The 13,217-nt window shown below is 38.4% G+C and overlaps 1 protein-coding gene across 4 annotated transcripts in view; it reads right to left on the bottom strand.

Moving 5' to 3' along the window:
* Window positions 1-7,770: 7,770 nt before the first annotated feature.
* Window positions 7,771-13,217, bottom strand: part of INTU (inturned planar cell polarity protein) — a 39,491-nt gene continuing 34,044 nt past the window's right edge. For 3 of the 4 annotated variants that reach the window (XM_069012642.1, XM_069012640.1, XM_069012641.1), the window contains 5 exons: window positions 12,747-13,169; window positions 12,148-12,245; window positions 11,322-11,511; window positions 9,419-9,576; window positions 7,771-8,573 (listed from right to left, as the gene is read on the bottom strand). In XM_069012642.1, coding sequence (XP_068868743.1) covers window positions 8,462-8,573; window positions 9,419-9,576; window positions 11,322-11,511; window positions 12,148-12,245; window positions 12,747-13,169 — 981 coding nt within the window. In that variant the 3' untranslated portion in view covers window positions 7,771-8,461. Of the gene's footprint in view, window positions 8,574-9,418; window positions 9,588-11,321; window positions 11,512-12,147; window positions 12,246-12,746; window positions 13,170-13,217 lie in introns of those variants that run through there. The other variant, XM_069012643.1, reaches the window with a different exon arrangement.

Here is a 13,217-nt window from a genome sequence, read left to right as displayed (position 1 = left end):
CCCTGTGGCGAAAGCCCAGTTAGGCCCAGGCATCTGTGTCCGACACTGAGGTGGGGATGGCTCCTGGTGCCTGCTGGTGCCAGGGACAGGCAGAGTTGGGACCGTCGAGTCCTTCATTCCGCCCACTGCCAACACCTATGGAAGAGTCGTCCGCGGTTGAGGTTGGGACCTGTGTATTTCCAGAAACAACCTCGTTTGTCTTCCTTTCCTGGGGAAAAAAATCGTCTTGAACCCCAAGTATCTCTACGTACCCCACGTTTTATTTGTGGATTGAAACTGCACAAAACAAACGTACAGGCTGGAAAAGTTCCCTAAGTATTTATTTGCTTCTAAAAATGACACTTTGTTTCACACAGCAATGTGACGTCTTTGTGACACAGCATGTGACACTGCACTGCAGTTTTGTTCCACTGGAGAGATTAAAAATAAGCACAAAATGACTAAACTAGTTTAACATCCCTGTCAAGAGGTTTGATTATCTCTCCCATTTGTCAGAGTTTCAATGGTCTACTAAACAACCAGAATTTTCCTAATGAAAACACGTCCTTTTCCTGTAAAACCTCCAGAAGCAAGAGAAACCACTGGTACACAGAATTATTTGTAACACAGCTACTGTTGTACTATCTGCATTTATCTCATTTTACTTGCTAGGGTTAGGATCAGAAAGGCAAACCAGGCCCAGTCCCATCTACAGTAGCCAGGGAGGCAGATCCCGACTCCAGTTTCTGCTCTGCTCTTTCCACCCCTGTTAGAAAAACAGTGATTCAAGGTATGGCAGCACCACCTGAGGCTGACTCCTGACTGAATGGAAACCTCGGGGGCAAAGAGATTAAATGCAAATGCTCCTGTGTAGTTGTGAAACCCAAGCCAGCTGGTTTGAGGCTGCACTCAGGAGCAGATGTGTCCAGGCATTCCTGACAGCAACCAGAGTGCCAATGGACTTTTTATTTGCGTTGTCAAGACTTGGAGATGAGAGCACAAACAGGGTAAGCCAAACTCTTGGAGGCATTTCATAGAAATCTTGTCTGTGTGCTTCAATGTCACGCTGATGTCTTCCAAGATGAACAAAACTCAGAGAAAAGCCACAGACTTGCCTGAGCATATCCCCCCTCTCATCATCGATGGCCACTGTAGCAACCTTGGGACTGGATTGTACAAAGTCTTTGAGCTAAGGGTTTCTTGTCAAACTTAAAGGCTGAAGTGAAATCTTAGGAATGCTGCCACTTACGTAATTTCTTTGAAACCAGACATTTAAATAAAGGCCTCCTAAATGCTTCTTTTGGATCCTGAGTTACCAATACTCCACAACGCTTGGTCTTTCCCTCTTGAAAATTATTACCTCAGAAATAAAAGCAAGAATCTTCTCATTTATGCACATGCTCGGATTTAGCCTCAATACTGAGAAAAATCCTCAGCCATTTTTAATTTGCTCAAGAATTACTGCACTAAGTGTTCTAGATCTTTAAGTGCTTGGGTCTCTATATTTTTGGGCTGTGTTTGGCTTAAAATGCTGCCAGCCAGGTAAGAGCCTTTTCAATGTCGTTTTAGTATGAACAAAATGGAAACATTGAGAATTTCAAACAAGAGGCAAGTAAGTATTTTCTTGGATTCATTGCTCTTTCTGTAGTAAAGGACACCATTTTTTGCTAATGGATCACTCCAAAGGAGTGATCTTTTGACTAATAAATATTTATCTGGTGTCACGCTCTGTTAGCTGGTACCAATGGCTAAATTTAGAAAGGCTGTGATCCTTCCTTTAAGCTCTACTGGGCAAGTAGAAGGCTTAGGGAATTAAATGAGGTCACTCCAGTGCTAAGGGTGCTCTGAATTCTTTCAATGCTATTAAAACTTGCACAGCTCATTTTTTTTTTCCTTCTTTGGTATGACTGAAATAGTTTTGTACCAAGTAGACTGCAGTTCACTAGTGATCAATAGAGTCCTCTAAAACATACTAAGGGCTGTATTAGGAACCAGTACTGTTTTTTTGTCTTCACTAGCAAAAAACATGTACACTTTTTTTTGGGAAACATGCACACTTTTTTTGGGAGAGACGAATCCAAATCCCTCTCATTATGTCAAATTCTAGTGGAGAGAAGATACTTTTTTTTTTTAAACTAATATTGAAGATTTAACCTAGCCACATCTGAAATCAAATCCACTTGCAATGTCAAGGTAAGGTTCTAGGTTCTCCGTAATGGCAGAAAGACAATCTTGTCTATTTTAGGCCATTGTGATTCAAACATATGAACTGTATGTTCACATGATCAATATAAATAAGTGTAGTAACATAGCTAAAGAGCATTTAGCATATTTTGTTTTGGATCAACATGAATATATGCAAATGAAAGGCTATTTAATAATGCTTATTGCTGCTTAGCTGACAGAAACCAGTTTTGCTGAAAGCAGCAACTGTAGTATGCTTGTTTTTTCAGAAAGTTATCCCATCTGGAAAATACAGACTTAACTGGAGAAATAACAGGTGCTCTATTTAATTCAAGGCCTCCACTTGGATCAGAATAAGCCACATGATAAGAAATTGTTAAAATCATGCTAATCAGCTTAATTTGTACCTTCAGAACAACATGAATGAAACAAGGATCACTCACAAAATACCTTTATACATCCACAAAATATATAAATCCTCTCATTCTCATTTTTTGTGCTAGTAAACCCATTCTCTTACTCAAAATTATTACAATTTATGTTTTTAATCATCTTGATACTCTTCTCTATCCTAGTGGTAAGCTGATGACCAGAAACAGAGGCAATTCTTTGGTAAAGCCTCAAGAGGCACAGCACTGAAGTAAAACCAGCATGAACTGCAGGCCTGCTGCTCATGGAGCAGATAAAGCACGAAACAGTGAAATCACATTTAGTCTGAAAGGAAAACATCAGTAGTGCTAATGGGGTAAGCACCAAGGTTTCTGGTGTTTAGGGCAGATGACCAGAGGTATGCAGGGCATTATGTAAGAATTTAAGTATCCCTGGTATTTTTTGAAATGACCTAAGCAAGTTCTATGCCAACATTTATTCAGATTTTCTTTTGACTTCCTGGAATACCGAGAGGAGATCCTTGAAACAAAGCATAGAGACACTTTGGAACTAACAACTCTTTCCTGTTATTGGATGGCAAAACTTCCTCAGGGATGCAGGGAACGAGGTCCTGGTTTCTCAAGAGCATTTTTGTGGTGCTTTTTTATTTGCTTGAAGATAATCTTCACAGCAAGAATTTGTATTATTATATGTACTTCAAATGCTACTGAACTCCTTAGTAAAATTGTTCTACCCACAAACCTGTCCTGCTCCAAATATCTGGCTCTGAGTAGGAAAAGGAAAACCAATCCTAGTTTTCTACTGAAAGCCTTCACCAAGCTGTGAATTGAACATACTTTTACAAAACAAAAGTGGAAGCCTGTACAAGTTCTGTAAAATGCACATCAAATCCAGTAGATAAAAAATGTAATTTTGATCAATTCTGTTCTGTTAATCCTACTGTAGAATGACTTGGCTCTTCAGTAATAGTCTGTTGAGCACAAATAGCTGTAAATGGAAAAGCTGTAGCTAACACCCTCATTAGTTCATAATAAATGTGATGATAAAGATTTAAAATGTGTTCATTTCTGTTTGTAAAAGCTACCTTAATGGTGTCTTAACATCCAAAACAGAAGGCCTGGTGTGCAACGATTCCCTGTACTGAACCACTCAATCCCTGTAGAGGCCAGGAAGTCCATCTGTCTTTGCAATTTTAATAATGCAGTCCCCAGTTCCTGGAACTGTTGCTCAGCAGCACCTAATAGAAAAGAAATTTATGCACATTGTCATGCACTGCAGACACCCTGCTTTTCAGTACAAACTGCTTGCATACTGAAGCATTTAAACAGAGGAGATCATTGCTTTGCCTCTTTATTAACAAAGCATAGAGACGTGAAGACTGTATTCAAACATTCAGTGACTTCCATTTGCTGAAACACTTTCCAGGTCAAATGACTACCATTCCAGTGCTGCTGTCATTCAGCAGAATCCTTATGTGTGAATTCTCTTGCCCTTTCTCTGGGAAGAATTTTTCCTATAAAATACCACGCTTTCACTTCCTCCCCTCACATTCTTACTCAGATGTATGAGAAGCGTTACTTGTTTCAGCTTTTCCCTAATGTGGAGCAAAAGTTAAAAAATCTGTGTGATGAAGTTAAAAAAGTTGAAATTATATGTGTAGATTTTTCATCAGTTTCCATCTCTTGGGATTCTTTACAGGTGAAAACATGGCAGGCAATAAACCAACCTTTGAAGGAAGAGCTACAAACTGCACAGCTGCTTATACCACAGGCATCACAAAATTATTAATTCAGCTCAAGTACAAGGCATAGGGAGCAACAGGTGAAGAGAGCAGCCAATTCCTGGATAACCTTGCACAGACAAGAACCAGAGTTAAGTTGTCCATTGCAGGAAAATCAGGAAAGCCAAGAGCCAAAGATTTCCCTCTGTACTGCAAAGCCTTCCAGACACACTTTCCAGGAAACTAATTTCACCTATTTGAATGAACGAAATGTATCAAGAGACATAAACTACCCCAAAATCATCTTCAGTTGAGAAAATCTTCAGCTGATATTCCTGATACAGAACAAGGATGGTCATTAACTCTTTAAATGACAGCCTTTAATGCTGTTAAGTTAGCAAAAAACCAAACTCCTCTGGTTTCTGTACCCAAAGTTGGCAAAATTCAGTTAAAACTTCTCCCTACAGTCTGAACAAATGCAAAACTGAGAGCTATGCTACAGCACTGTTTCCAGAGAATTTTCTTTCCCTCTATTCCATCCTCTTCTTTGAAGACTGTATATTTCTTATTCCTTTTATGCTTGTAATTGTAAATTTTTAAGTAACAGAAAGTATTCTAATACTACTGTGCATTGGTCTGCCTTTAGAATGAAGTAAATATAAATACCTGAGGCACATCAGGTAAACCTGGCACTGCCACTTCAGAGATTTCACTGCCTTGCCAGAATTAGCACCATGCTCTGACCAACTGAGCTGATCTCAGTGGATCTTGCTCCTGCTGCTCTGCCAGAAGCCAGGTTTGCCAAAATGCCCTTCCAAAACTGAAACACAAAGATTACTGTCTACAGCTACAAAAGCACAGCATTACAATATTACAATGCTGACCTTTGTCCTAAATGAAACTTCAAAGCATGAAGAGCAAGATCCATCTACAACATTGTGTTTACAAAATAATCAAGAAACGTGGCAGTCTCAGAGCAATTCCTATACTTGAGCTATTTTTAAATTTTCACTTGTAAAAGCTGATCACTGTAGAAGAACCATTTGACATAAATTTGTAGTGGTGATATCTGACTTAGCTGTGTTGGCCTTAACTGCATCAGGGCTACATCTCGTGTAGTAAATGCAGACCATGTGGATGTACCCAAAATCACTTCTTATTTGCCACTTTGGTAACAACTCTGCAGCTGTAGTATCCCATTTCCTGCCCTGAACAGAACATGGAAGAAAGCATCCAAAGACCCTGAGCTTCAACAATGGATATGCCACTTTGCTAAATATTGTACTTCTAAGGAAATTAATCTTGAGTGTTATTCATGGAATGTTTCTAAAATTTGAGTCACAAGCTCCTACACATGTAAGGCATCTGGAAGCACTTCCAGGAGGGAGATTTCTAAGAACTATAAACAGTGTTATTTACACAATACCTGTTTTACTTTTTTCCACTGTAAGAAAAGAAAGAAAACAACCTTAAACTCTTTACATAAAAAATGACTGTAATTGAAAAAGGACTGCTTAAGAATTTGCATGTGATACCAGGAGAATTATCTAACTTTAGTGACTGACAGAATTCCTCCTGGTCAGCACTACCAGAAAAGCCTGTGGCAAGAAAATTTTCTGGCACTGTAGTAAAGAACTGTCAGCAAGAGAAATCACAGAACACTGGACTGTGTTTACATTATCAAAACCTAATCAAAGAAATCCTAAAAGAGATAACCTAAGACAGAGACAAATGAAGCAGATTTTCCATCTATTTTCACACTAAACAAATCAGATATGAAGAATTTATTTTCCATTCTGCTGATATGAATGAATTTTAAGTAATTTGCCAAATGCCAGTATCAACATTTCCTATTCCAAGACCAAGATTTCTTGTAATTAATTCCATGGGAGTAGACCTGTATGCCTTTCAAGAATCCATCTGAATGGAAGGACATTTACAGGCACTGCACTAAATCATTAATCATTTAAGATCAAAACCCAGATTTTATTCCTGCAACAATAAGCTACACAGCAAACCTGCCTCTTTCTCTTGCTATAAAATAAGCTAATTACAAAACCTTATCAATATACCACCCCTAATTACCAAGCATGCTGATGGAAAGAACTGCACAGCTCTTGACCAGATCTAGTTTGTTTATCAAAACTAATATGCAGGAGATTATTTTTGCCTGTTTTCCTTTGTCCTCTTTGGACACAAAAATGTGTTTGCATTTGTCCTTAAAAGAAACCTTTAGAGCCTGTGTTGAGAAGTACTGTGTAACACTTGCCAGACCACCAATGCCAAAAATTCTGCAGAGAAAGAAATGGAACTTTAAAAATAACTAGAGATTTTAAAATTTCCAAAGCTTATACTACACCAAGAATATTGTACAATATCTCTTCTATTTGGTATGAGCTGCAACAAAGGCCTAAAATCTTTCTTTTCAGGACCTTTCTTTTTCAAGCACTTGTTTTTGGAAATCCAGATTGATTTTGAAATTTACCAACAGCGTATGAATTTGGTGTTAGCTCTAGAAAAATCTCAAACTATGAGTGAAACATCAGTAATATGAGAAATAGCTCAGATTTTTAACTTCCTTACTTCATCCATTTCTAGGACCAGGGATACCTATGGAAACTGCAAGAGAGCAGAGTATTTACAGGACTGTGCAGACATGGCTCTCCTGAAGCAGTCTCCCTACGCATTTTGGCTGCCAGAGAGGGTGCTCCCACTCCATATTAAAGCAATGCCAGATGGCTTATACAGGTATTAGAAACTTGGTGGCACTTGAAAAATTACAGTATTCTTCTAAATGAAAGAAAGGGTTCTCCTGGACACTAAGATAAACAGCTACAAGTGCTGCAGCAAAGACTGCTTGCTTTCCTCCACGTTCCTTCTTCCATCTACCAGGAAATCCAATAGCCAAACCTCACATATTTTAGACTTTTAAGAGGTGTAACAGGGTAACTCTCTCATCACTTGATTTATACAAGGGGAACACAGCTAACACGTTACTGATGTGGTTTGTACGCCTCAGACTGAACTATTGCTCATCTGCTAGGAACCATAAATCCTGGAGAAAGCTGATTAGCTAAGTCTTCAATCATATGCTTGCACTTCAGGCCTCAGACTTCTGCTGCTTGGAACTAAAGCAACTGTTGAGTGATCAAGACAAGCTGTGAATCACTCTGTGAGCACTGCAAGCCTTTGATCCACTGTTTTAGAAGCACCCCAAACAGTGTCATTTACTAGTGAAAACAAGATCTAAAGATTTGGTCATGAGAACCCATGAAATTGAATTTGCTTTCCTAAATACTTAAACCTTTTGATCCCATTGTTTAAAATGCAAGTCTAGTATGTATTTTAGGAAAAGCACTCATGACAAGCAAGTAGAATAAAATAATAAAACAAAAGAGAAAATGCATTAAGTAAAAAAAGAATACAAAATTAATGCTCTACTATTCTTTAACAAATATAGATTTTTATTATGAAATTATGAATATAAAATATGCCAAGTCCATGCATAAGTCTTAAAACCACCCTGCCCTCCCCCATCCTTCTTTGTGTTTTCAAAATTGCATTTTAACAAATAAAAGTATTATTTATAGTTAAAACTCATGGAGTCAAGTAAAACATCAGCCACACTATAGTCCTCGAGTGTGCAGGAGAGCAAAAATGATAAGCCATTAATTTTGTGAGGCTAAGTGCCAGGAATTGTCTAAAAGGTTTCTCTCTGCTTTATTAACACAATGCTACTGAAAACATTCAGTATTTTTCAGGCCCTCAGAGGTGCAATATTTTAACTAATTGGAAAACTTTTTTCTTCCTCCATCCAATTTCCATGTTCAGAGAGTACTCTGAGGATCAGCTTACCATTTTATGTTGCATATTGTACACTGAACAGCAGTGAATGCACAAATTATGTGGTGTTTTCATATAATAAAGTTATGACCAGGATAAAAAAGTGACAGCATATAAAAGTAAGAACTTTGGTTCTCTGAAATATTTTTAAGTACCAACTGATGAGCTCATTAGAATCACCACTGAAGTTTTAAACTGAGTCATACCACAAGGTATTTGATTTTTTTAAAGCTTTTCAAAGATACCCCATGGGTGGCACCCAAAGGGAGTTCATTTCCCTTCAAATGGGATGCTCTAAAGAATTAACACCACCATGCAGGATGCCTGAGTGTGCAGGAAGCTCATCTATGTAGCTAAGCCGAAGGACAGTTTAAAGGCCAGTTCCACAGCAGCTTCTGTCACGGAGTCATGGAAACAGACATAACACTCCTGAGGTTTGGGATGGAGAATGAGTCTCCTGGGGAGAAAAAAAGAAAGAATAAAAAGAAGGTAACCATCACAGGTGTTATTTTTTTCTCCTCAAGTGGTAGATTGTAGTTGTACTGTGAGGTTTCAGTAGGGAGTTGAAACAATCTGCTGTGTAAGACAGTTGGCAAATTTCGGTGTCTGTCCTGCGTTAATTTACCTCTTTCAATACGTTGGATTTTTAAATCAAGCTATTCTCTACTCAGTTTTTTTCAGGCTGTGTAGGGAAAAAAATCTCCTGGTTTTCAGGATCTTCTGTGGTACTGGTCTGTCTGGTCTACAAGGTGCAATCAAGGTCCTTGGGAGCAAGCCCCAGGATTCATGTATTTACTGATTTTTAAACTTAATAACAGTTACATTCCCACATATTAATCCACTGAGCTCTTCTAGGGAAAGAGCTAAAATAGAAAAGCTGTTAATACCTGTGCATAACCTTGTGTAGCATTATAATTATTTTTCAAAAGATAACAACAGTAGCATAAACATTTTTTAATATTTTAATTAAAGATTTTAATTTTTCCCACACAAACTGCAACTATGTACATTCAGGGTGGGAAACAATTTTTTTTCTTTTTTCTCTTTAAACATCTTCCTTCCCAAAGGAAAAGCCTCTCCAGTAATTATAACTGTTCACCTCACTTGTTTGTATCACTGACTCAGCAACTGTTAAAGGTGGAAATTCACACCAATGCAACTTCCCAGTCCCCTTAAATTAAAGCTACCTCAGTCACTCAGCTCAAGTATTCCTGTGATGCGCTACAGTTAAATTTATCTTTAAAGAACACAGTGGCACAGTCAAAATGAAAAACTGGAGGTGAAATTTGTCTGTAAACTTACCCCACAACCCAGTAGTTCATTGTTGGTGGTGGTTTCTTCTGGTCAGTCCAGTTTTCAGGAGAGCACTCAAACAGAAGTCCATGTTCTCTTACCAGATCTGGGTCCTCAGCTGCCTTACTCAAGTCTGAAATCCCACTGCCTGCCTTTTTCTTCTTTTTCTGTAAAATGACTGGTGAAATGTTAGTAGAGAATGAAACATTCTGACATAAACACGAGCAAAGATAACCATGTGATTTCTTCAGGACTCTCTGATGGATGATACTGCTGTCAAAAAGCCAGGCTTAGAAATACAACTAACTTGCTCTCATGATTCTTTTCTCCACAGTTTTGTTACTTTGGCATCAAAAGGCTTTTCCATTGTTACACAAGCTGGAATTAGACACATGCTCCCTTTTTTGACTTTTTTTCCCTTCTAGTTAAAGACTGTTTTTCTAAAAAGACATCTGAGATACTACAGGTCTTTAAAAATGTGTGTTACAACAGCTAAAGCTCTCACCTTCCTTTCTCTGTGTGCCTCTCTAATTAAGAACTGTGATAGTAAGAGTCTATTGAATAAACCTGGCCAGGCAGGAATTTCTTTCTGTAAATGAACAGCTGAAGCACTTTGCTCAGAGCATTTTCTGACTCTTACTCAGTACAAGGGCATAAGAGCACAGAAAATAAAGACATTTTTGTGTTTTCTCAAGCTTTTAGAGCTCGGTTTTGTACAGAGCTTTTGAATAAACCTTGCAGAAGTTCCAGCTCATCTGTGGATCTGCCAGGGAAACTCCTGCTACAATCAGTTGGTTCGAACATGAAAGAAAAGGTTTTCTTAGAAAACAACTCAAGGAACTTCTGTCTGCCATATGCAGAAGCAGAAACCCCATCGCTCAATCTGCCTACAATATTGAAGATGTGGGGGCTGAAGATCTAGAAAAGATGGTCAAAACATTGTATTTTGGGGTTTAAAACTACAGAGCTTACTTTTGCTCAATTTAAGATTTATTCGAGATTCCTGTACATGTTTAGAAGTTTAATTGTGAATTTTCAGTTGTCAGAAAGTGAGGCTAAATTAATTATTGATCAGTTTACAGTAACTTTGCATTACTGGTGCAGTTCTCTGAATCCTAAACCATAACAATATTTAGCAGATGACAAAGAATATGCAATATAGTAGTACATTTCTGTATTTGATTTTTTTGTCATGCACTATGAACAAGGCAAATTTCTATTTATTCTTTTACATTCTCCTTGTGCCATAATACAGCCTGCCAATTTCAGCATTAATTGCTGGAGCCAATATGCAAAAGACTACCCCAAATTTTGCTGAAAGAGACGTGTTCATCAGTTATTTCTGATTCTCAGAGCAGAATGAACTCAGTTTTATGGCTTCAGCTATGAAGTGTCTATTTAATGGCTGTAGCCAAAGGCAATTGACGATAAGAAATCTCATTTATTCTCTCTGCTTGCTTTTGGGTTTCTGCATTTCCCAACAGAAATGCCCAAAATACATGGCTCATTGCCAAAGCCCTACTCAGTCAAACCCCAGTGTCATGTGACCAATCCACCAAATCAACACATATTTTTAACACTTGAAAATTCCTAGATTTACAAGGCACATGGGTCTAGCCAGAAATGACTTCTTCAGTAACATCAAAGAAACATTGAGATAAACTATACTGCTATTTGCAAACTTGCCTTCATTCAACTTGTACTGTTATTTCCCCTTTTCTCACTTAACTCACTTGAATTGTCACTTTAGGATCTAAAAAATACAACTGACAGACAGTATTCCACTTTGGTTTAGAGTCTGCAGACATGAAAATACAGCTGCTCATGAACCACTGAAATAATGAAGTGAAAACAACCTTGAAATACTGAGTTGACAATGTGATTGGACAAAGAGAAATCCAAGTTTCCCTACCTCTTTCCTCATGGACTGCTGGAAAATGGAACGAATTGAAAGGCAGCACTGGTAGAAATTCTCAATTAACTGGGGGTGGATGGAGCCACCGAGATGTGCTACTTCTTTGTGAGTTGGAGTAATAAAGATTCCTTGCATCGTCTCCAAAGACAGATAGTGGAAGAGGGTATTCTCAGGACCAGATGTCAACCTTAAAAATATTGGAGAATTCATTTCATTAAAAAATTTAAAATAATTTACAACTTCTGTTTCTTAAGACAGAATTGTTTTTCTAGCTACAGTAGAGTACAAAATGGATACAGGCATTCAAAAGGTTCCTATCTCTACACCAAGGAAATCCTGCTAATTTTGACTGTCAGTTAAAAAAACCAACAAATTAAAAACTGTGCTACACTTGTGTTCTCAAAAGATGTTTCCAAAAAAGAAAAAGGAAAGAGAAATAAAAGCTTTGTTCATTGTAGACCTACCTAGAGACAACAGGGAGGCGCAAGGTTTGGCTATGTGTGGTCCAGAAACTTCTGTTTGAAATTCCAAGGTCACACAGATGTGGGATGTGTGCACAATACCAACAAATTATTCAGAAACAATTATCTTTTATCGTATTATTTCAAATTTTAATGTTTAATTAAGGTCTCAGTTTAACAGATTCACTTCTGATAATCCTTGCCTAACAAGGCTTTGGTTGGAATAAAATAACGTGGGGACTTCTGTGATCTGTGTATATTCAAAAAACAATCCAAGTATGGCCTAAAAAATGAAATACTTAATAAATAATAAATAAATAAATAAATAAATAATAAATACTTAATAAAAAATAATTGCTTACTTGATAGAATTAAGAAATTCTGGATCTTTCTCTGAAGGGTTCTTTTTAAGGTTTCCTGAATGCAATGGGTTTGGCAGGGTGTGTTTTCTCCTAGTGGCCTGAAAAACAAGCAGATAGATGAACTAACAGAGAACACACAGCTAAAGAAAGAACAAAATCAAACCAACAGAAAGAAGATGACAATGTAGCATTTTTAATAAGGCCCAAACAGTTACATTAGCTTATATGAATGTATTTTACAGCCTATTTTAGACTAAACTTGGTTAGAAGCAGTTGTACAACTGTACAGCAATTAGTTTTCATTAGTTATTTTGGGGATATTCTCCAATTATAGCTGCCTTTTTTTTTTAACACAGCTGTGCCCACTTCAGTCATGTGAAATCCCCAAATATTTACAAGCAATGATAAAATAAAAAAGTGTGATGGTTTTGAGGCTGACTCAGAGCTTCCCAAGGCAACAGAAGTATTTTCTACTAAGTTCAAGGACTGTATTCTTTTATAGTGTGCTTTTTATAAAAGTTGCCTTGACTTTGAACAAACTGCCCTCTCCCCTAAGCCCCCCAGAACCTTATCAATTCTCTCTGCCTCTGTTTTCTGACCTGCTCCACCACAGGCTGTGGATTGGTGCTTTCCTCTTCCACGGGCCCTTCGCTGCCCTGCTCGGCCCCTCCGCTGCTCCTCGTGGGGCTCTGCTTCCGTGTGCTGAGGGAGGAGTCCCCGAAGAGGCTCCTTCTGCTCCCTGCAGTGCTCGCTGCTTTGCAGGAGTTCTGCAGCTTGCTTAGGATGGGCGAGGTGCTCAAGCTGTCCAGCCTATCCCGTGCTGCAGGAAGGAACCAGTCAGCACAGGCTAAAGGTGGAATGGAGGGAGAATCCAGCCTCTCCTCTATGCTGGCGTCTATTCCTTCCAGCTGCAGTATGGTTGCCTTGACCTGATCTACGTAGATACAGTCTGGCCCTGGATGCCCAATAGCTTTGGATGAACAGCCCCCTGCCTCCAGCAGGACACACAGCACGAAGTGTCTCTGTAAATACAGAGGATGCAAACGTAAAAGATTGCTTACAAACTCATC

Source organism: Aphelocoma coerulescens, chromosome 4 (genome assembly GCF_041296385.1).
Source record: "Aphelocoma coerulescens isolate FSJ_1873_10779 chromosome 4, UR_Acoe_1.0, whole genome shotgun sequence".
In the NCBI taxonomy this organism is placed as follows: domain Eukaryota; kingdom Metazoa; phylum Chordata; class Aves; order Passeriformes; family Corvidae; genus Aphelocoma; species Aphelocoma coerulescens.
The sequence above is the reverse complement of the archived record's forward strand: the minus strand, read 5'-3'. Positions and strand labels throughout refer to the sequence as shown.